Source organism: Aotus nancymaae, unplaced genomic scaffold, assembly GCF_030222135.1.
Source record: "Aotus nancymaae isolate 86718 unplaced genomic scaffold, 86718_ANA_hifiasm-v0.15.2.pri h1tg000002l, whole genome shotgun sequence".
In the NCBI taxonomy this organism is placed as follows: Eukaryota; Metazoa; Chordata; class Mammalia; order Primates; family Aotidae; genus Aotus; species Aotus nancymaae.
Window position 1 is genome coordinate 54,649,967 of NW_026988413.1, and position 24,437 is coordinate 54,674,403.

At 37.7% G+C, this 24,437-nt stretch overlaps 1 protein-coding gene across 4 annotated transcripts in view; it reads left to right on the top strand.

The window, feature by feature from the left end:
• RELN (reelin) overlaps positions 1-24,437 on the top strand; it is a 527,812-nt gene that overhangs the window by 496,401 nt on the left and 6,974 nt on the right. For 2 of the 4 annotated variants that reach the window (XM_021673084.2, XM_064374717.1), the window contains exons 52-63: positions 359-573; positions 2,667-2,844; positions 5,538-5,713; positions 5,860-5,966; positions 7,025-7,267; positions 7,855-8,030; positions 11,711-11,784; positions 12,587-12,748; positions 13,515-13,672; positions 17,022-17,241; positions 19,382-19,579; positions 20,261-20,359. In XM_021673084.2, coding sequence (XP_021528759.2) covers positions 359-573; positions 2,667-2,844; positions 5,538-5,713; positions 5,860-5,966; positions 7,025-7,267; positions 7,855-8,030; positions 11,711-11,784; positions 12,587-12,748; positions 13,515-13,672; positions 17,022-17,241; positions 19,382-19,579; positions 20,261-20,359 — 2,006 coding nt within the window. Of the gene's footprint in view, positions 1-358; positions 574-2,666; positions 2,845-5,537; positions 5,714-5,859; positions 5,967-7,024; positions 7,268-7,854; positions 8,031-11,710; positions 11,785-12,586; positions 12,749-13,514; positions 13,673-17,021; positions 17,242-19,381; positions 19,580-20,260; positions 20,360-20,961; positions 24,427-24,437 lie in introns of those variants that run through there. The other 2 variants (XM_021673089.2, XM_021673090.2) reach the window with 2 other exon arrangements.

A 24,437-nucleotide genomic window follows, 5' to 3' on the forward strand; every position in this document is an offset into this window, starting at 1 on the left:
TAGCAGTTCTTCTTGGTTAAATATTCTGCCAAATAGAAGTGCCAGACGATTAACACAACTAACAGTTTGGAGGAGTGAGAGCCCAGGCCTTCGAAGGCTTTCAGCCAGCATGGCAGAAGCACAGGTCTGAGTTTCTCTCCAAACCCCCTACACAATATATTTGGCACTTTCGATAATTCATTACCTGGGGCAATCATGGTAACTTCCTCTGTCCATTTACAGAACAAATAATGAATCTGAAAATACAGAATAGATGTGGTGTATAACAAGTGATCAGCAGCTTTTTTGCTGTCATGTCCTTGGAGCAGAATCATATAATATGGTTTTAATACCTTGATCTTGCTTTTCTGTTTATTAGATCTCTGTTGGATGTAAGGTGTCTGAAAAAATTGCCCAGAATCAAATTCATGTGCAGTATTCTACTGACTTCGGTGTGAGCTGGAATTATCTGGTCCCTCAGTGCTTACCTGCTGACCCAAAATGCTCTGGAAGTGTTTCTCAGCCATCTGTGTTCTTTCCAACTAAAGGGTGGAAAAGGATTACCTACCCACTTCCTGAAAGCTTAGTGGGAAAGTAAGTAGAAAACAAAAACAAAGCCTGGTTGCAAGCATTCAGAAGTCCATTAGGTACGCTGTTGTTGCCTGAAATTATGTGTATTTGTGGGTAAAGTGCTTTCTTCCTCCCTAACTCTAAAGGTTCTCTAATTGGTGACTTTTATTGTAACTTCCATGATGAACTAACTTCTGGCCTCAACTTGTAATCCTCAGACTTGGCAAAATGGGCTTTCACAGATTCTTCTACTTTCCATACCTCAGTCTTCAAATGGGGACAGAGCAATCGTGATGGCCTGGGAGCCAGACAAAAAGATGTACCCTGCCTTCTCAACCTTGTAGACTGTGGACCACTGTGCATCATATACTTTCCACATTATTGCCTTATCAATCCAGGATAGAGCCAGAAACAAATTCTAACTCATCATGCTATTTCTACAAGTGTGACTTATAGGGTCCATTTTTCTCTTTTCAAAGCATTATATTCTGCTCCTGCAGTGAGAAGTAATTAGCCTGGACCGGGGATGAGCAGAGGTGATTAAACCTTGCTCTGCAAAGTCTGGGGATATATTAATTTAAGGCAATTCAGAAGTTTTATCTTCTACTTTAAAATTAGGGGGAAATATACACAAAAGAAAATAACAGGTGCACCTCGACTGTTAATCAGATGGTCTGACTAAATGAAGAATATTCTTGAAAACATACAGAGGCTTTGAATAAAGTGCTTACACACAGATTTCCCAGTGTCCCATAGATATTATTATGACCACTCATAGTTTTCTGGAATGTATCTAAAGAGCTTATTCAATTAACATACTAAGGAACTAAATCGGGATGCTTTCAGCTGCAAGGAACAGAAAACCCAATTCAAACCAGCTCAAAATTTGTTATATCTACAATGAATGATTCAAAGATAAGTGAACTCTAGGGTTGATTGCTTTGTAAGTTGGACAGTGTCTTCAGGGACACTGTTCTTTCTTATTCTCTTAAGAGAATATCTGCTGTCCACAGCACTGGTGCCATACTCAGCTCTCTCGGGCTGGTTTTGCTATTGAACATGAGATGGTAGCCAGAGAACTGGGGCAGGATGCTTCCATACTGACGTCCAGTGGGAAAGAAAGTTGCTTTTTGTTCTAAGACAGCCAGAGCAAGCACCACCTTGCATCCCATTGGTACCAATTAGCCACTCAATAGTACAAAAGTGGTATTACAATGATTATTTCATGGATTATCTAGGGTATAATGGATGCTGGGGAACCACCATGATGTTCATCGTAGACTTATTTTCCCTTCCATTCTCTCTCTTTTTGTAATAATGAGGTATAAGTTACATTCAGTAAAATACATACATCTTAATTGTTCATATCAGTGAGTTTTTACTGTTGTGTAACCCATGTAACCACCACATAAAACAAGATACAGAACATTTATGTCACCCCTAGAAAGTTCCTTCATGCACTTTGGACTCTTTAAACCAAAATAGTGTGGCATATTTTAACATAAGGATAATTATGAGGCTTGCTTTTTTTCCCCAGAAGACAGAGAAGAACAAAGATGAAATTAAAATCTCAGAGAAAATGTCCTTTAATATAACCCTTTCAAAATTGTTTTCTAATTAGCATAGTTACTCTGAGAATATTGATTGTCTTCAGGGAATTTAGAAAATGCTGCTTCCCCACCGCCTGAGGGCTGTGTGTATGCTGACAAGGCTCTTGTCAAAGGCGTCACTCACCTTCTGTACAATTTCAGAAATGCAGTTAGTAAATCTAAATTGTGTCATGACCACGGAACTCCAGTTAAGAAGAAACCTGATTTATGAAAGTTACAGATTTGTATTTTTAAATATTTCTATTTCTTGACACAGGGATTCCACAGATTTTAATTATGTTGTATAAGCTTGCTCAGATATTCTAAAATTTAAATAAAATCAGCTTGAAAGTTCCATTACTAGAAAGACAAGAGTGGTCAGAAAACATTTTTTATTAACCCATTTCATCTAGTAAGAGTGAGAGCCTTAAATGTTTTTCTCTTGAGTACTGAATACACATGCAGGACGATGGATCTAAATAACCTTAACTTTTGTTTTTCACTCCTTTGCTTTTGTATTGTCAATAGTCCAGTAAGGTTTAGGTTCTATCAGAAGTACTCAGATATGCAGTGGGCAATCGATAATTTCTACCTGGGCCCTGGATGCTTGGACAATTGCAGGGGCCATGGAGATTGTTTAAGGGAACAGTGCATCTGTGATCCGGGATACTCAGGGCCAAACTGCTACTTGACCCACACTCTGAAGGTAAGGCTAAAGCCCTGAACAAAAAGCACTACTCACATCACGGGCCATGCCTAAGAACCAACTAATGTATGAGACATAATATATAACAATGGTCCTTTGAGTCCCTCAGGAAATAAATCATTTGAATCGAAACTTTTAAAATGTCATGTTTCCTAAGTACAAGAATATTAGGATCAAGTTCTAATACAGTTTATCCAGTTCATAAAATAAGCCAGATTGTATGAACTACAAATGATAAACACTCTGGGTTTCTTTTTATTTTTTCTTAAGCAGACTCTTAATTTAATTTAAAGTCAATGTTAAGCCTTTTTTAACTTCACTTTTTCAGTTGATGTACTATTCGAAGGAGGATATTACTGTTATTGTTGTTGTTATAAAATACGCCAAATAATATAGATACATTATCACAAAAGACCAAATGTTCAAAAAGGGCTAAACAGTGTCTGAATTTTTGTTTAGAAAAGTCTAGGTTCTGATTTGTTGACTGCTGAAATATGGTTGTGTATTAAGAATGGAAAGGTCACTTCTGAAAGCTTTATCTGTTATATCATTATTTAATATGCAACGCAAATACGGTTACCCAACACAGTTGTCATATATGCATTCTAATTCTGTGAATTAACATAGTACATTTGTCATTACAATAACAGAAAAATGACTAGGCTTAAAGAAGCAAAATTCCTAGTGATTGAAATCCGACATATGAGAGGCAACAATATAAACAAAACCTGTTCTGTCATTTGTGTTTGTTCTAATACCTCAACTATGGAATTGAACATTTTTTAAATAAAATTGGAACGCTGCTCATTTCTGTCTGAAGATACAAGTGCATTATTAACAAATGAGGTTACCACATGACAAACATAGCTTTATATGCCACAGGTAATTAATAAACTTTTGAAAATCTAGTCTCGTTCATGAGCACTCAAATTTTATTAGCATTCTTCAGCTGGATAAGAAATTGTACAAATCTATAAATTATAAACCCTGATTAAAATCTTCTCATTAGAGTTTCCGTGGTTAACCATGCATTTCTTCTAACACTTGTTTTCTTACCAACTTTCAATTATAAAACGTATTCATTTGCTATCCATTAGTGAGTGAAGTCAGACTGACATTTGACTGTACGTCTTTTACTATAGAATTATCTTCTAAGTTTGTGAAAAAGAAGCTCTATTTAAATCATTTTAAGTACACAGTAAGATAGAACTCTCCTTTAAAAATGAAAATATATAGGTTTTTCTGTATACAGTTATTGCAATTGCAACAATAACAAATTGGCTTTATATCTTTTTATCATTTTAAAAAACAAGAAAAAATGTGTCTCTACCTAATATCAATCTGTATTATGGCCAAAATGAAATTACTGAGGATAGAACAAATGGGGAAATTAAGACCTTGACTATGAGGAGATAAGCAAACTTTACATAAAATGTAGCTATGAACATTTACACACTCTCTGAAAAACAGATTTTCTGGTTGTCAGTCATTCTTAGTTAAAAGAATAAACTGGAGACCCAGGGAAAAATACTTTATTCTAGATTTTGAGTACTTCTCATCGCCCTGCAACTTGACCCTGATAAACAGGCGAAACATCTTTCTAACTGCCTTCTAAGGCTTACTTTCTTTTGACTTTATACAGAGAACTTTGGTTTCAAGTGTCCCTGCCTAGTCATATAGACCTTCAAGGTTCACTCTGTGCTAGAGGCTAAAGGATCCTGGCTGCCTAAAGTAGCCTCCAAAGTGAGGGCACTCACACCAGGACAATCCATTGGGGAATGCTGGGGGGAAGTGCCAGATTGCATGTTTATATTTTATCTTATTCCTTTCAAATATCCTTTTTCTGGCATGTTTCATAATATACATTACAGTAGTACTTTTATATACTATATAAATAAATACACATATTTGGGGGTATATGCTTAAGTAACTTGTTACAGATAGAAGTGTTATTATAGTTTGGCTGGGCATGGTGGCTCATGCCTGAAATTCCAGCACTCTAGGAGGCCGAGGTGGGCAGATCACTTGAGGTCAGGAATTTGAGACCAGCCTGGCCAACATGGTGAAGCCCCATCTCCACTAAAAATACAAAAATGAGCCGGATGTGGTGGCACACACCTGTAATCCTAGCTACTCAGGAGGCTGAGGCATGACAATTGCTTGAACCCAGGAGGCAGAGGCCGCAGTGAACGAAGATAACAACCCTGCACTCCAGCCCAGGTGTCAGAGCAAGATGTCATTTCAAAAAAAAAAAAAAACCTTGCTATAGTTGACTTTACAATTATTTTAAATTTCAATTATTAAATATTATTTGAGCAGTTTAAATGATTTTCAGTATATGATAGAAAAGAACATTGTGGAGATAGTCTGCTGTTTTTTAAAACAACTTTGGAAAAGAATTTGAAATTAGCTCTATTTTTTAAAATATATTTTATTGCACTTTAGGTTCTGGGGTACATGTGCAGAACACACAAGATTGTTGCGTAGGTACATACGTGGCAATATGGTTTGCTGCCTCCATCCCCGTCACCTATATCTGGCATTTCTTCCCATGTTATCCCTGCCCAACTCCCTACCCCCATTGTCTCTCAGCTCTATCTTTTTAAGTCCAAGATATCACTCTGTATTGTCTTAAATATTCCATAGCTATCTAAAATTGTTTTTTAACCACATCCTGCTTATTTTTTTCCCAGACTTTCCTGAAGGAACGCTTTGACAGTGAAGAAATCAAACCTGACTTATGGATGTCCTTAGAAGGTGGAAGTACTTGCACCGAGTGTGGAATTCTTGCTGAGAACACTGCACTCTATTTTGGGGGATCCACTGTGAGACAAGCGATTACACAAGATTTGGATCTTCGAGGTGCAAAGTAAGTCAATTTCTTGTTATTTCTATTACAGCATAGCAAATTGGTCCCAAAACAAGGAACACTTGTATAGAAGAAATTATCTGGGACTTGAGTAGAGTATGTGTTCTAATGAACTATCCTGATAGGTAATATGTGCTTGCATTCAGGTTCCTGCAATACTGGGGGCGCATCGGTAGTGAGAACAACATGACCTCTTGCCATCGTCCCATCTGCCGGAAAGAAGGCGTGCTGTTGGACTACTCTACCGATGGAGGCACGTTTCAGGGGTGTAAACTACACCTCAGAGCAGATTCCCAAATTCCATCCAACACCCTCAGAAAAGTCTCTGCAAACCTTTGCTGACTTCACAGTTTGAATGGTGAAACTCACAAAGAAAAAGCTACAGATCTTGTTTGTATTACATGTTCCTTACAAGTGACTTCTGTGTTATGCAAAAAGGGAACAAGAGAGAAATCACATTAAAAAATACAGTTCATACTTTAGAATAAGGAAAACAAACTGTATGCTTCACTGACGCTTGATTATAAGTGATACAGTTAAGAAATACATTTGTCTGATTTTCCAAGTAAAAGATCTTTTTAAAACTTTTTAAAGCATTTTTAAAAGCTTCTGTGTAAATAAGCATGCAATAAATGCTGTAGAGAAGCTATAGAAATCTTCAAAAATTGTGAAAAAAGTCTGATTTTGTGAGTTTGTCATAGAATATTTTAATAGCATTCTGTTTTGTTATTTTGAAGTAGCTAAAACCAGACCAGTAATACCATGGTGTCTTTAGAAAAATCTCTTTAGCAGATAGATATCATTCTTAATAACTAGCTGATTAACAGATGACCCTAAAGTATTTTAAGGTATTTGAAGGATATTTTCTTATTTAAACATCCCACCTACATTTTTATCAAGCAAGAAGAGATAAACTTTATACTAGTCCAAATAATTACAAATTGCATAAGATTATGATAACTATATTTTAATACTAGTAGCTGTTGTCTAGAAACATGTAAAACATGGGTATGCCTCATTATTTGTGAGAAATAAGAATAAAGAAGTAAATAAAGCAAAACATAACTAATTTTTACTGCAGTTTTTATTTTGGCCAACTCTTTTGAAATATCCTTCCCTTCATATCATCAGCCTCATACAAAACAGTGTTTATAAATGCTAAATACCTAACATCAAAGTCAGCAAAATCAATTGTTATTTCCTGGTTCAAAATTTCTTTAGGAAATTCACAGTATCTGAAGTATACTGGTGGTTGATAAGAGGGAAGGAGATTCTAGATTTATTGCTATTTTGGTATATTTGTTATTAAAGGAATAACCTGGACTTTGCTCCATGAGATGGATTACCAGAAATATATTTCTGTGAGACATGACTACATACTTCTTCCTGAAGATGCCCTCACCAACACAACTCGACTTCGCTGGTGGCAGCCTTTCGTGATCAGCAATGGAATTGTGGTCTCTGGGGTGGAGCGTGCTCAGTGGGCACTAGACAACATTTTGATTGGTGGAGCAGAAATCAATCCCAGCCAATTGGTGGATACTTTTGATGATGGTAAGAAACAAGACATTGAACAATTTTCTTTCCCATGAGCCTTTCTGTTTATGTCTTCAGATACATTAGCACATGAAAACCATTTATAAGAGTGCCTAGCACATACTCCTGTTCAACAACTGTTAGCTGTTATTTTGCCCAGTGGTTTATAAATCTTCAAAGTTGGCTGCCTATGGAAATGTCAACTGAGAATTCAGTAAATCCTGTTAAAGGCAAAATGTCTAGCTTTAAATATAAATTGAAATTTCAGTACCCCAAAATAATTTTAGTTTCTTTAGTAATTAATGTGTCACAGAAATAGTTAATGCACTGACTGACAAAGTCTATCAAGAACTTTTCAGTGGTAAGTTGCCTAAACTAGCAATTACATTTTAAAAGTATGGTAATAACTATACTACCATTTAATAATCTTGTCTAAGTTTGATTTCTCACATTGGATTTATGCATTATCCCAGTTAAATAAAATAAAAATCAAACCTAAAGAATAAGCAGAAAGCTAGTAGAGCATAAACATTTAAGGACTTCAACAATAAATCAATCCATTCAAGAAAATAACATGCCATATTGCTTCCAATTTTCCTTAACAGAAGGCACTTCCCATGAAGAAAACTGGAGTTTTTACCCTAATGCTGTAAGGACAGCAGGATTCTGTGGCAATCCATCCTTCCACCTCTACTGGCCAAATAAAAAGAAGGACAAGACTCACAATGCTCTCTCCTCCCGAGAACTCATTATACAGCCAGGATACATGATACAGTTTAAAGTAAGGAAAACTGGCTTTTTAAAACAGAAAGTAGCATTGCATTTGGGGGCTGTGGGTTGGGGGGGAATGTTTATTCAGTCAACTATAAGGAAATGACTAATATTTTATTAAAAGAGACTTAGTGTTATGAATAAAAAGAGGTCATCTTTTGCAAAGACCTTTATTCAAGTATGATTATTTGAGGATAGATAAAATCCCTGAAAATGTTGGGGCATAGCAAGAAATATAACTATTAGACTGGTGCAGTGGCTTATGCCTGTAATCCAGAACTTTGGGAGGCTGCAGCGAGAGGATCACTTGAGGCCAGGAGTTCAAGACCAGCCTGGCCAACATTTTGAAACCTCGTCTCTACAAAAATAAAATAAAATACAAAAAAGCCAGTCATGGTAGTGCACACTTGTAATCCCAGCTACTCAGGAGGCTAAGAAACAAGAAGTGCTGAAACCTGAAAGGCAGAGGTTGCAGTGAACCGAGATCACACAACTGCACTCCAGCCTGGGCAACAGAACGAGACTCTGTTCCAAAAAAAAAAAAAAAAGGAATTGCAGCTTTATGTCATTAAAAGTAATGGCAAAACTCACAATTACTTTTATACCAACAAAATATATTCTATTTCATCTATGTCATCTAGATTTCAGTCTCCCTAACCTTGTAAATAAAAAACTCAAATAGGAGACTCTGCCTGCTTCTAGCACTCTGTAACACTATCTCCTTTTTATGTTGCACAATTCTCTCTGTCCTTTCCCTTCCTCTCTCTCTCCACTATCATCTCTCACTCTCTCTCTGCCTCTTTCTCTTCCTCCACGCCTATTATGTGCATTGAGCCATTTGTTTCTCCATCTATTTTTTTCAGTGTATCTTTCTATTTTCTTGTGTCTCTGACTTCATATGCCTGTACTACGTTAGTCCAGTTGGAACTTCATAAACCCTCAAAGAATTAAGGAAGACTCTCAAATCTTTTAAACTGAATATTTATTCACATAGAATGGAAGTGAAGATATAACAAATACTTAATAGACACTTATAAAGGCAAAGCAATATCAATTGATGTGTCTCTGTTGCAAACACCTGTAATCCCAGCACTTTGGGAGGCTGAGGAGGGAGGATATCAAGACTAGCCTGGGAAACATAGCAAAATCCGTATCTCTACAAAAAAAATACAAGATAAAAAATTAGCTGGGCATGGTGGCATGTACCTGTAGTCCTAGCTGCTCAGGAGGCTGAGGCACAAGAATCACTCGAGTCCAGAAGTTGGAGGTTACAGTGAGCTGTGATCCCACCACTGCACTCCAGCTAAGGCAACAGAACAAGATCCTATCTCTCTCTCTCTCTCTCTCTCATACACACACACACACACACACACACACACAGATACACACACAAAGTCATTACAGAAATGCATTGTATTACTAGGTCATTTTAAAGACATCGGTTATTCTAATACCCTATTTTGCTATACTACAATAACAGTTAATAGTAAGAATCTTTATTAGCAGAAATAAAAATGTATTTGCTTTTTACCTCAGCTCTATGTTAAACTCTCCTTCAGAAACTGGAGGGTAAGGCAAGCTCCCCAAATGCTACCACTCCTTTGGGACTATTTTTAACTTAGTAATATGAAGGAGTGTTAGACCACCTCTACTTCTAAGCTATGTTCCTTAAGAGTGAAGATTTTCCCTCTACCAGGTTCACGTTGTGGCCCAGATCAAAGGCACTAAATTTGATTGAGTTGATTGGAGCCTCCTCTTTTGTTATTTCTGTAACAGAAGTAACTGAACTAAAGAGACTAGGTCTCTCTTTCTCTAACCAAGGCAATTTCTTTAGGGAAAAAAAAAAAGAGAGTTTATCCTTAAAAATAAAGTATCACTAAAACTGCACACTTAAAAGTCACCAGAAACTTACCGTACCCAACATCAACAGCTTTTGTAAATTCCCCATCTTCCCTTTCCTCTGTGCACCCTTTGACAGTGTTATTCTTGCCCTCTCCAACCTGCGGAATTCTCTTTCCCCTAGGCTTCTGGCTTCTCTGCTGGTCCTCCCTTTACTTCTTTGATATCTACTATCTTTTAGCTTTTCTCCCCTCAGCCCTCTAAATGTCAGCATTTCTCAGTATGTATCAACTTTCTTCTCTCTCCATAGACAGTCTCACCATCAGGAATTGTATCCAATCATCTCGCTTCAAGTATCATTATCTTGAAGAGCAAATCTCAAATCTGCATATCCAACCTTGACTGGCTCCCTAACAATTATTTCAATATTTCAAATATCCCCTACACATTTCTACACCTTCACACATTGGCACCTCAATTGAATGTGTCTAATGGTACACTTAATGTCTTCCCTCACCGTACCAACTCCTCTTTCTGATTTTCCTGTTTCTGTTGATGGCACCACCATTCACCTAGTAACTAGCTTGAAATGTCCAACTAGTCTGATTTTTCACTTTTCACATCTAATCAGTGACTGCATCCTTTGAATTCTACTTTCCAATGTTCCCAGTATCCACCCTATCTTCTCTGTTCGCACCCACCTCCATTCTGGCCCTAACTAAATCAACAGTTAACTAAGTACTCTTTTCACTCCCAATCTGTCTCTCTCCACTCCTGTCTTTGACATCACAGTCAGATTGATCTGACTCAAAGCAGAGCTCTAAGCAGCCCATCATTCCACTGCTGAGAAACCTTTAATGACTCTCCACTGCTTATCAAATTAAGGTCAAACACCTTAGGCTACAGCTTCTGGTCTGCCAAATTCAGTCATTCTAACTTCATCTCTGAATAGTTCATATACTCTACACTTAGACCAAAACATGCTCTATGCTGTTTCTAGAGCACAGCATGTGCCACCGTGATTCCCTACTTTGTCTTCCCTCACCCGCTTTCTTTCACCTAAATATCTTTTTCCTATCTCTACCTCTCATGCTCTTCCCAGTCTTCAGGGGCAGCTTGCCTATACCCTGATTATTTCCTAATCCATTTAATCAAATACTATCTCCTTTGAAGCACCACAGTGTTTTATTTGTATCTTTTATGATTCCCACTATCATTGTGCTTCTTAGTCTCTCTTTGAATTTAGAGTTGTTTTATTCATAACTGTATGGCCTGAAATTTTTAGCACTCACCTTCCCTAGTATCAGGGCTAAAATAGGACTTGATTAAATAGATAATTAAGACTTAAATTTGAATCACCAAATTTGTATGGCCTTTATGTATTATTAATGATTCAAACAATTAATTACATATAATATGGAAAGTTTTCGTTCATATGAAAATACAGAAAACCCCAAGAATGGATATCAAGTAATTAAAATTGCTGCTTTTAATTCCAAATAAAAATTTAATAGTAACATCAAGAAAGTTAGGATATCAATGAAAATGTTTTGAATCAGTGCTACTTTCTGTTTCTGTCTATAAGTTCTGCTAGTATTACTTTCTTTTTGGTCAATTTATCTTACCCAGATTTGTGATTAATGCAAAACTTCTAAAACCTTAATTTTCATCTCCATGCAAAATTGCATGGAATTTAAAAGAAGGTATTCTTGGTATCCATCAGGCTGCTCTGTAAAAGCTTCTCTGAATATTACCTATCAGAATAATAATGGAGAAGGATGGGATTTTTAATTAATGGGATTCAGTATCATCTAATCTTACCTGTGTATTGATTGTTTATGTTTGTTTTAGATTGTGGTGGGTTGTGAAGCCACTTCTTGTGGTGACCTTCATTCCGTAATGTTGGAATACACTAAGGATGCAAGGTTTGTGAAATAATTTTTAACATTTTCTCCAAACTTGAATATCCAATCCAAATGGTTATCTGTTTTTTAAGGCAGCTGCTTACAGAGGAATAACCTTATATCTTAAAAGGAGCAGTTCATGCATATTTTTATATAAATTTCATTTGTACAAAATATATATTTATGTCTTATATTCAAAATTTTCCTTCAAACCAAAAAAATCCATTTTCATGCAAGGATGCCACTAAGAAACTTTATATTTTAAATTTTTTCAAAATAAAGCACTACATTTCTCCTCTGAGTAGAACTCCCTTATTCATGTTACTTATTTTCAGCTACCTCTAACAAAAAGTTTAATCAATGAATGATCTGAATATGCTTCAGCCAGAGTCTTCTTTCTGAAGCATATTAGCAGTATTGAATAAAAGTCTGACGTAAGTTAGTTACCTTATTAGGGTTAATAGCCCTCCCACTATCACCTTTAAAAAACTAATTACATTAAATTTGGGGAGACAGACAATTTTGTCAGTCAATTCCAGGTATATTTCTAATAACAATGTCAGTAGGAAGAATCCACCAGAATTCATCACCATGCATCATATTATTTTATCCTGTTGTCTGTGTGCTTTTAAAGAGTCAGAATATGTCTTATAAGAAAATACTTTTAATTTTTTAATAATCTGTAATTATAAATGTGTATAAGAAACAGGAAACTCCCATAAAAATACTTTAATGTAACCCATCCGCAAAGCATTACCTTGACATTAGACAGATTATTTGTTTCTTTGACAATTTGTCTAACGAAGCTTTTTGGTTTTTGCAGATCCGATTCCTGGCAGCTCGTACAGACCCAGTGCCTTCCTTCGTCTTCGAACAGCATTGGCTGCTCCCCCTTCCAGTTCCACGAAGCCACCATCTACAACTCTGTCAACAGCTCAAGCTGGAAGAGAATCACTATCCAGCTGCCTGACCATGTCTCCTCCAGGTAGGTTGCAAATTAAGGTAAGCTTTGTGAAATTATCTGGCCTCTCTACAGAGTTCCTGCAGTGAGCTGAAAACAACTGACAGTGTGAGCCAGAGCTTCGCATGCAGTCCTGGCGCCCTCTCCCAGCTTCTCTCCATCCTCTCACCAAGACATACCCTCAAATGGCAACTGCATGTCCCAGAAGGAGTTTGGAGTTTGTTTGTAAATGATTCAGAGATCTTAGATTTCCCTTGACTTAATACCATAGCATGTACCAAACTCAGTCACAGGCCCTGAATGACAGACCCCAATCCAAGACTGGCAGTGGCACCAGTTCTGCCCCAGTGTTCTCCCAAAGGCTGTGCTTCTCATCCAGATACAAATACCAGCTGGGGTGTGCAGGGCTGTCAGGTTACACAAAGCTCAGGATAAATACAATGGAGTGCAATCTTCCTAGAGCGGCATTCGGTTTACTCAAAGATTTGGAAAACGATAAACCTCTCTAGGAAAAATGGACACAGATTTATGATGGACTAGAATAGGAAATTCACATGAAATTTTCAGGGAAGATACAAGCTTCCAGAATGGTATTTTGAGTTATACTCCCAGAGTGTGAGAAATATAAGTTCTCTCACCTCTGCCAGCACAGTTCTTCAGGAAGACATTTGTGAACTTTTCAAAAGGGGACTTTTCTCACAAATAGTCCCCTCTCCCAGAGGCTGGAGCCGGGACGCAGCAATGAAAGTAACAACCTACTGAATTCCTTCTGCTCTCTGTGGTTTTTCAGTGCGACACAGTTCCGCTGGATCCAGAAGGGAGAAGAAACTGAGAAGCAAAGCTGGGCAATTGACCACGTGTACATTGGAGAGGCTTGCCCCAAGCTCTGCAGCGGGCACGGATACTGCACGACTGGTGCCATCTGCATCTGTGACGAGAGCTTCCAAGGTCTGAATCCCAGGCTGTTGACTTTGATACAGGAGACCATGAGGTTCTCCTCATCTTAACATGTATACGAAAGTCCACTAGGAAATGGATAGAAACTCCAGCCTGAGGGATCTGAGATTCATAACACACTCCTTGGTCACTCCTTATTTATCTGTGGGACAAATTATCAAGCATAGCTTTATGCAATGTTCCTGAAGGCTTTTTTTAAAATATAGAATTGAAATCCACACCAGACATTCTACAAATATAAATGTATAAGCATATAAATCCAGATATGCTAAATCAGGATATGGTATAGTACCTCGCATTCTCCATCTTTCATATAACTCCCTGCCCCGCCCACAGCCCCAGCACTTAATTTTCCACTTCTGGGCCTCTTTCCTTCCTAGCCTAGCTGCCTGTGCCTACAAACTTGACCAGTATCTGTCCTTCCTCAGCCTCTTCCAGCAGCAGCTGCCACTGTTCTCCGAAGATGTAGCTGACAACTCAGGATGTTCTGGTTTCCAGGTCACTGTGACACACACACACACACACACACACACACACACACACACACAACTTTTATGACTCAAAGAAATACATCTTCACTGCTTGAGTTTCTAGAGGCTGAGTATACATCCATGGCAGAGTATCTACTCGACTCCTCAATCCACACAGGAAATTGCTCTGTTGGTCTGTTAGAAGGTCTACAGGCCTGCTTTCCTTTGATCCAATGTTTCTAATAGGTTTCAGCCTCTATCATTACAAAGTTCACTTTCCGTAATTACCATTCTGTATCCTTATAGCTTAATACTTGGCCGATAGCAATGCTAATAAATCTTTGAATGAATCCTTACACTGTCTTATGCTTTACTATTTACATAGTATACACTAATTTATTCTTCAGTCACTTATCTATGATATCCTTATCAGTTATATATGGTTAATATAATTATTCCCAGGCTATATGTAAAGAAACTGAGACTCAGGGAGGCTAAGTGAACTGCCTAAGGTCACACAGATAGCAAATGTCAGAAAGACCACTATTCAGGTGGTTCTTTCCAGTCAGCGTTGCTGTCTCTCATAGATGAGAGATTTATCCAAAGAGGAGCAGAGATATACAACTTTCCCCAGACATGCAATGTAAGAATCCATGTATTTGAATTCTGGAGTCGGATCTAATTCGATTTCTTCATTGATGCTGTTTCCTTGCATCCAAATCAAATGGATATGATTAATGTAGACTGCTGCACATCTCCGATGTTAGAATTACTTAGCCATCTCCTTTTCCCCTGTTATCACTGTCACTGAGACCGGCTTGATCCGTCCCCATACTAGCTGGAGAATTTTAACTCTAGACAAATGAGTGAATCAAATGTCTCACGAGTCCTAGATGTCTGGAATTTGCCTTCTTCCCTGAACCAACAGAACTATGGCCTTTTAATTTTAAACTATTAAGGACATGTACCTTAAATCAAGGGGAACTGCAAGCACATACACATTTGCTAATATATCTTCCTTAAATGCCAGTAATTCAGTTCAGTGGTCTCTGAGAGACACTTCCAGTTTTATCATTATTTCTTTATCCCAGCTTTATTACTGAATATCTTTTCTTTTTTTTTTTTTTCTGAGACAGAGTGTTCACTCTTGTTGTTGCCCAGGCTGGAGTCCAGTGGCATGATAGCTCACTGGAACCTCCACCTCCTGAGTTCAAGTGATTCTCTTGCCTCAGCCTCCCGAGTAGCTGGGATTACAGGCATGTGCCACCACACCCAGCTAAATTTTTTTGTATTTTTAATAGAGATGGGGTTTCACCATGTTGGCCAGGCTGGAGTAGAACTCCTAACCTCAGGTGATCTTCCCGCCTTGGCCTCCCAAAGTGCTGGGATTACAGGCATGAGCTACTGTGCCCTGCCCATTACTGAATATCTTATATGTGCTAAATATTGTTTTAGGTGCTGGAATCCAACAATGAATTAAAATATAGACTCTGCTCTCAAGAATAATCAAGTATACATTAAGCTGTATTTTCTACTACAAATCATGCTAGGAAAAAAGAAATCAGATAGGCCTCTCATGCCAGGGTGAGAGCTCCCTACTGAGACCCACCATTGGTATACATTCAAGGCCCAGCCAGATGCTGTGGTATTTAAACAACAATTTTGCATGAAAAATACAGACATGAGCATTACATATTTTAGTAAACATTGACTCAAAGAAAATGGGATTTTTTTTCTAACAATATAAGCCAATAATTGCCAAAACAAAAGAAAAACATTTATTTCTGGGAATCTCTACTTAGTATTTTGCTATTCATTTTCTCTGCATTTTTTATTTATTTTTTACTGTAACATTATTCTTTTTTTGCTGGATTTTGTTATATTTCTTTTTTTAATACACTTTAAGTTCTAGGGTACATGTGCAGAATGTGCAGGTTTGTTACATAGGTATACATCTGCCATGGTGGTTTGCTGCACCCATCAACCTGTCATCTACATTAGGTATTTCTCCTAATGCTATCCCTCCCATAGCCCCCTACCCCATGACAGGCCTTAGTGTGTGATGTTCTCTTCCCTGTGTCCATGTTCTTATTGTCCATGTGCTGTCACTTAGGAGTGACAACATGCAGTATTTGGTTTTCTGTTCCTGTGTTAGTTTGCTGGGAATGATGGTTTCCAGCTTCATCCATGTCCCTGCAAAGGACATGAACTCATTCTTTTTTATGGCTGCATAGTATTCCATGGTATATATGCACCACATTTTCTTTATCCAGTCTAACATTGATGGGCATTTGGGTTAGTTCCAAGTCTTTGCTATTATGAATAGTGCTGCAGTAAACTTACTTGTGCATGTGTCTTTATAGAAGAATGATTTATAATCCTTTGGGTATATACCCAGTAATGGGATTGCTGGGTCAAATGGTATTTCTAGGTCCTTGAGGAAGCGCCACACTGTCTTCCACAATGGCTGAACTAATTTACACTCCCACCAACAGTGTAAAAGCATTCCTATTTCTCCACATCCTCTCCAGCATCTGTTTTTTCCTGACTTTTTAATGATCACCATTCTAACTGGCATGAGATATTATCTCATTGTGGTTTGGATTTGCATTTCTCTAATGACCAGTGATGATGAGCTTTTTTAAATATGTTTGTTGGCTGCCTAAATGCCTTCTTTTATGAAATGTTTGTGCATATCCTTCACCAACTTTCTGATGGGGTTGTTTTTTCTTGTAAATGTGTTTAAGTTCCTTGTATTTTACCATTCTTAACAGTAACAACGACTTAAATCTGAACTTGAATACTTGTTTTTAATCCTGAATGACTCTGGTTGGTCTAGTTAATTTCTGTGACTGTTCCTTTTCCTCTAGGTGATGATTGCTCTGTTTTCAGTCACGACCTTCCTACTTATATTAAAGATAATTTTGAGTCTGCAAGAGTCACCGAGGCAAACTGGGAGACCATTCAAGGTGGAGTCATAGGAAGTGGCTGTGGGCAGCTGGCCCCCTACGCCCATGGAGACTCACTGTACTTTAACGGCTGTCAGATCAGGCAAGCAGCTACCAAGCCTCTGGATCTCACTCGAGCAAGGTACCCGAACCTCCGTATTGTAGTCCAGACATAAAATTAGTCACAAGCCCAGTGATTGTCCACTGTCTGTTAGATAGGATCATGAACTTCATGGCACAGATGTCACTAAGCAGTGAACACCTATCATTTGAATTTGGGACAAGGAAGCATATATGTTTTCACAGCTCAGAATTATGCTTCACTTAAGTTTATTAGAGAATTGCTTTGTATTTTTTCACACACAGTGGCTCAGTGGTGGTAATATAGGCGTAAGCCCAGAGAAATTGCCAAATATTTTTTAAATGGTTAGGGATAATCTACATAGGTAATTTAATGTTGAGCACAGGCAAGTATATAAATATAAATGTGTATGTGAAGTAAATATAGCAATGCAAACATATGCCTATATTTAGCATACGTAAGTGTGATAAATAGAAATGTTGGATGGATGAATGGATAAGATCTTTAAAAATGTATGTGCTATCATAGCTGGAGGTTAATGCAGAGTAGAGTGGGCAGAGACCTTGCAAATGACTAGGGAAGTGATCAACAAAGAAAGACATAAGGAGGATTACATTTCCTTCCCTACCCAACCTTCCCAGCTTTGGCTACCTTATACAGAGTAAACATATCTTTTTGCTATATAACTCAAGAAAAGATTCTAAGGTTTAAAAAAGGTTGCTAAGTATTATTCTAGAGTATTTCTTGAATGCTAAAAAGTGCAATAGCTATGAGGATATTTGAGAATTCGATGTGTTTAGTTAATGAGAAGATAGTTTACTTGAAACCTTTCACTTTGGAAAATATAATATTAGTGATGTATTTTCAGAGGTGGAAAGGCATGTTTGGGGGCCCTTAATATGATAAACAATGAAAATATAATAAAATTAATTCCTGTACGGAAACCATGATATGATAAAAGTTACATCTACCATCTTCTTTTTTTTTTTTTTTTTTTTTGGCCTACCAAAAGAGTATACTTAATATAGAGACAACCTGGTGTCTTCTGTAACACCACCATATACAGCTGCAACTAGGTGCTTAGTTAGCAATGGCACACTATGTTGTTTTAAATTCGTTTATGCATTTATACGTTTTTGAGTCTAGCTCTTTATTCCACCACCTACTTTAAATTGGGTACTCTGTTAATCATGAGGAATCTTATAAGGATTTATTTCCCATGCTTAAAAGCTCTATCTAGGGCAAGGATGACAATGAAAAGCAAAATGTCATGTTGAACAGAACAATACACATAGTTCAGAACCTGCATGTCCTAACTCAGTTTTCCCGCACCTCTGATCTCCAGACAGCCTTTCCTAAAATAGTCATAATGATGTATCCCCATCCAGATGTATTCAGCTTGGAGCTATTTGTAAAAAGAATGCAGCATAAATATTGTGGTCATATTCCTTGTCCTCTCCATGTCCTCAGCTGTCTGTTTGGCCCACGTTACCGTTCAGAGAATGGAAGATGTTTTCAGTGAAATACTCTAACAAGATTTTCAACATCATGAAAAGAGGACACATCTTTGAAAGTCAAAATTACTTTCTTTGTCCAGAAAATTAGCCTTCTGAGGTTTTCACATGTATAATATAGAAGGAAGTATAAATAAATGTTGGTTTTCACCTGTATAATATGGAGGCTTCTACATGTATAATATAGAAGGCAATATAAATAAATGTTGTTACTAATAGTGATATAGTCATAAGACTGGCTGCTTCTGATTCTACTACATTATGAACCTGGAAATCATGGACTTTAGGAACAAGAAAAGATTAAGGAAGTATAACTCCTTTAATACTTCCTGAATTTGGTTTAAAGATTATTCCCAGCTGAGTGTAGTGGCTCACACCTGTAATCCCAGCACTTTGGGAGGCTGAGGCGGACAGATCACCTGAGGTCAGGAGTTTGAGACCAGCCTGACTAACGTAGTGAAACCCTGTCTCTACTAAAATTACAAAAAATATCCAGGTATGATGGCACGCATCTGTTATACCAGCTACTAGGGAGGCTGAGTTAGGAGAATTGCTTGAACCCAGGAGGTGGAGGTTGCAGCAAGCCAAGATCGCACCACTGCACTCCAACCTGGGTGACAGAGCAAGACTCCCTCTCAAAAAATAAGTACAAATAAAAATAAAGATGATTTCCCTGTGTTTTTCAGCAAAATCATGTTTGTTTTGCAAATTGGGAGCATGTCACAGACGGACAGCTGCAACAGTGACCTGAGTGGCCCCCACGCTGTGGACAAGGCAGTGCTGCTGCAGTACAGCGTCAACAACGGGATCACCTGGCACGTCATCGCTCAGCACCAACCTAAGGACTTCACACAAGCTCAGAGAGTGTCTTACAACGTCCCCCTGTAAGTGGCCTAAATGGAAAGGCATGGTCTCATGCACGATCCTTTTGTGAATTTCTGAGAATCACAAAGTTTGAGGTAGAAGTTGCGTGAAGTTACTGCACCAATGCCACAAAACTAGGTGATGGCAGAACCAAGACTAACCCAGAGCTCCAAAGCGGTGTTACTGTTTTCAGTTAGGGCCCAAAAGGCACAAATTAAAGCAAGGAATGAGGATAAGAGGGAATAGACAATAACAGCTAAGTGAAAGGATAGTTTTTGCCTATTTCCCTTGCTTTAACCAGTTCTTCTAGTCTTAGAAAACATTTATTTTCTGCTGGTGTGCTAGTTTGAAATTTTACTGAAGCTAAGTACTCGTGTCAGTTTTGCTTTGCATTGCAAGACCAGCTTCTGGCACAGTGTCTGCCACGCAGAAAGCACTCCATGCTTGACCAAAAATCTTTGGGATATTAATGGAACAAGGGAAAGGAGGGAGAGAGAAGGAAAAGTTTTACAAGTCCTTGAATAGCCAATAAAATTTAATGCCACTCAGAAGAATACTATGACCTAAGCCAATCTGAATTCCATGCACAATATTTTGTTGATTTAGATTAGCCTATTGTAATACTTGATATCTAGAAGTCACATACCAAAAAGTTCAGTTTCCTAATGTATAATATCTTTGTCCTTCTGTCTGTGACCCAGGGAGGCACGGATGAAAGGAGTCTTACTGCGCTGGTGGCAACCACGCCACAATGGAACAGGTCATGATCAGTGGGCTTTGGACCATGTGGAGGTCGTCCTGTGAGTATCTGATACATGGCATCCCATGTCCATTTTAGGAAGGTTTGAAATTCCTTTGATAGGGCATGCTCCTTAATTCTGTAAGAACTGTTTTTGATAAGAAGCCCCCATAGGAGCACTTTGGCTTATACTCTTTTGCAACTACAAGTTATAGCTCAAGTCATCAGTGAAATAGCAAAGCCCCAAATGAAATGTAATGTACCTTAGAAAACCTCCGTAAGTACAACATTTATTTAAGGATTGATAATATTGGTTAAATTGGATAAAACAGAAGTCTCCAGGTAAATGGGAAACCATGTCTTAAGGCAGATATGGGTTGCCTTATGAAATGAAATGACATCCTTAAAGAGGAAGAATTTGTAGTGGGCGGTGTATGAAGTGTTACTAGCTAATGTGCCCAATTACAGACATTCTCCATTTAATGATGTGGTTGCAACTAGAACAACGAATCTGCGGTATCAGATTGCTCCTGACCAATTCCAGCACCTAACAAGTTAAAGGTGTTTTTCCTCCTTTATATAATAAAGCTGTCACCACTGTCACCTGGCCGGGTTGACTGTTCCCTCACAGAGAGATGACTTGCTTTTTCTCTAACAATCTAGTTCCTGTAGAACTGGAATGCTTATGTCTCGACGGGTTCGGACTGATGGCTCCAAGTGGTTGGCAAGGAGAGGCGAATCTTCTCGGTAGATAGGTTCAAATGTTCATTCTGTTTACCAAATCCAAAATGAAATCAGTCTCGTGGCTGATTTCAGTCATTTTGCAAGCAAATTTAAGTGGTTAATTGGTAGGAAAACTACCAGATTTGTTTTCGTTCAGTCATAGCCATGAGCTGAATTTTTCAGTCTTGAGCTAGCCCTCGTCTTAGTTTTCACTGAGGCACCTGCTTGCATGGCATCCATATCAACCCCCAACTCTAAGAGCAACCTGGTCCCCACACTAGCCTCCTGTGCGCGCTGCTGCTTTTGGACAACTTGCTGGGCTCTGCCTCTACAAGACAAAGTTGAAGTTTAAAGTAACAGTCCAGACTCATCTGAATCTATGAGGCTGATGTTTTACTTAGATATTGATTTTCTCAGAGTATGTTATTCCAGCAGAATAAAATAACCTGGGCCCTAAAGTGAATCAGTGCACAGTAAGGCCATAGAGAGATGTCCAAATAGACCAAAATCCAACCCTAGAACCATTTTGCCATGGCTACTTTCCTTTCAGAACAATCTGATTGAACGTCAGAATCACTTGGGAAGCTTTTGAAAACATCAACAAATGTCCCAATGCCCAGGCCCATCTCTTTGGATGAGGCTTTAAATTAATCTTCAGTGGGAACTGGGCATCATTCGTGTTTTAAAAGCAGCTCAGGTGATTCTAATAAACTGGTAGAGAATAAAATTAGAGTCAATAGCCACTTCTTACCTTTGAAGTAGCTTGCCAATACAATTTACATTAATGGGACTTCCTATGCCTGACAAAGCATTACCAACTCCTATGGAAACTTCAAAACCTGACAGTCCTCAAAAGAAAGCAGGTTACTAATCTTGCCCTTGAGTAAACACAATAATTCTTGACATATCACACATTTGAGTAGATATTTTCTTCCTGCCCAAACAGTCAATTGCACTTACCTGTTTTGGATTTCAGAGACATATCATCACCAGTAATTTCCTCCCTTGTACTAAGATTAAAAAGCAGGGGTGGAGGGGGGGAGTTCAGAGATGCCAATATACCAGCCAGTGTAAAAGCAACCCCTTTACATATTATAAACAGAACCCTATTCCTTGCTTCCTGTCAACCTGCTGCCTCAGAGGTTCTCAGAGCACCGCCAGGAAGCCTCAGCACACAGCACCCAAGAAAACCTCTCAGGACACCTGGTGTTGGAATTAATGCTTATAAGCAACTACCAGCATCAATCTCCATATTTTAAATACTTTGAAGAATTTTTCATCTATCAGGCTCTCATCCTTATAAGTCTGATTTTATCCTGCATTATTATCTCAAACTCTCAAACTAAAACATTTTGAATGAGATAAGAGCATTGCTACACTTGCATGGTTTTGCATGCTTTGGATTTTATTCCAAGTCTTCTGTCAGGAATACTTTAAAAATTATAACTTTATATATACCACCATATGCTTTTATGCATATATAATTTCAAAAGCAAGTGCAATCTCTTTAATGGCATTTCAAAAATTTGTTAAAATTAAAGGAATATATTTTCCTTCTTTTTGAAGAGAAGTATCTCACAAAGCTGAGTTCAATAAATGAATTGTTTCAAAAAATATATACTAAGATATTATATTTCCAGAACTATGTTTTTGATGTTTTGCTATGCTCTTAGAGTTTAACATTTCTATACCACTCTACCCTTTCAAAGTACTTCTTTTTGAAAGAGCCACAAAGAGTTTTAAGGCATTCATTCATTAATATGCACTTAGTAGCACTACAAAATAATCATTCATTCATTTGATGAGCTCAAAATAAATAGTTCCAGATAATTCAAAAAATTGATTATAATAGTTTTCCAGAGTGTCTTTCAATCATACGAGGCACAAAGAAGCTAGAGCCAAGGTTTATGTCATGATCACAAATATTTCTAATTATAACTTTGCTCCAGAGGATGTATATTTAAAAATAGAGAGGTAGAATACTTCCGTAAAGCCCTATTAATTGAAAACATTCTCTTAATTAACTACACTTTTATATCAGAACACTTGGTTATTTGAACTAGCAACGTTAACTCCTCAAGCATGGTGGGGAGAGGAGCAGATGGTGGTTTGTATCTTAAGAGATACAAACCCTACCTAACTGAAGGTTACAAACAGGGCTACCGATATGTTTTTGCAACTAATGGTTGGGGCATACATGTCACTTAAGAATTTCTAGAAATGTGTTTCTTTTTTTAAGTGAAGGTTGGCCTTAATCTAACTTTATTACCATAGTTTCGCTTTTGTGCATGTGCACCAAGGACACATGCTAAAAACCCCTAGAAAGAAAAATTATGTTCACGCATGGTATCTTATATGGAGTTTGACCTCAGTACTGCCCATATTAACCAAGAAAACACAAGTTTAATGAGAACAAATTTAGGACTTTTGACAATATTTCAGGATTTAAGAGTGTATCCTAAATGAACAAGATTTGTAATATCCTTTTAATTAAAGAGTTTAATTGTAAAATACTACATGTGGAAGAACTCGAGTTTCATAAATATGGACGTACAGAATGACAAGCCCCACACCATAAGGATGAAAACCACCCTTGTAGCAGTTAACAAGCAAAGTCTCTTATGCTTGTTTGAGAGTGTAATCTTCCCACTCTCGTGACATTTTCCAGTAAAACCTGCACATGAAAAGCACTTCATGATGATTAGCCCCTGCTAATCTGCCATATAACAAATGAACCGAATTGACAGATAATTTTTTCCAGCCTCACTAGCTTATAAAAAGTCCTCATTCCGTAAAGTCTGAATGATGTGGCATAACACGATCATTGAGAGTAAGTGTCAGAAACCTAATTTCTCTGAATTCATTTGTTAGCATAGAATATTTATTTTTAGTAAATGTTTATAAATACATTTGGGCAGATCCCTCACAAGATCCATGCTGGTGGGATTCTTCTTAGGATAAAAGAGAATTTGTTGTCTTAGCCATTTTTGTTGGGCGTTCATACTTCTATCCTAAGAATCTCCCTCACCCAACTCGCATTTCATTCACACATCACATTTCCTGTGTACGTGTCTAAGTCACAACCTGTCGTGTGTATAATGAAGTGGGACAATTTTTGCATGTGTACCTTGAAAGCAAACTGCTCAGTAAAAAGCCTTCATGAATGGATTTACTGAAAAAATGAATTATTTCCACATTTATGGAGAACTGCAAACCTTATGTTGCTAACTATAGTCTTAAACGCATTTATCAGATTTTAAAATGAGTTCCATCGTGACCATCCCCTCATGCTATTCATTATCAAGATACTGTCACATTTTTGGCACAAATGATTTATGGAGATGAGCATATTACATTTGTTGCAAAGCATATTTGTCCTTTATTAAATTTGATTGTGTTATCTGATATAGAAGACT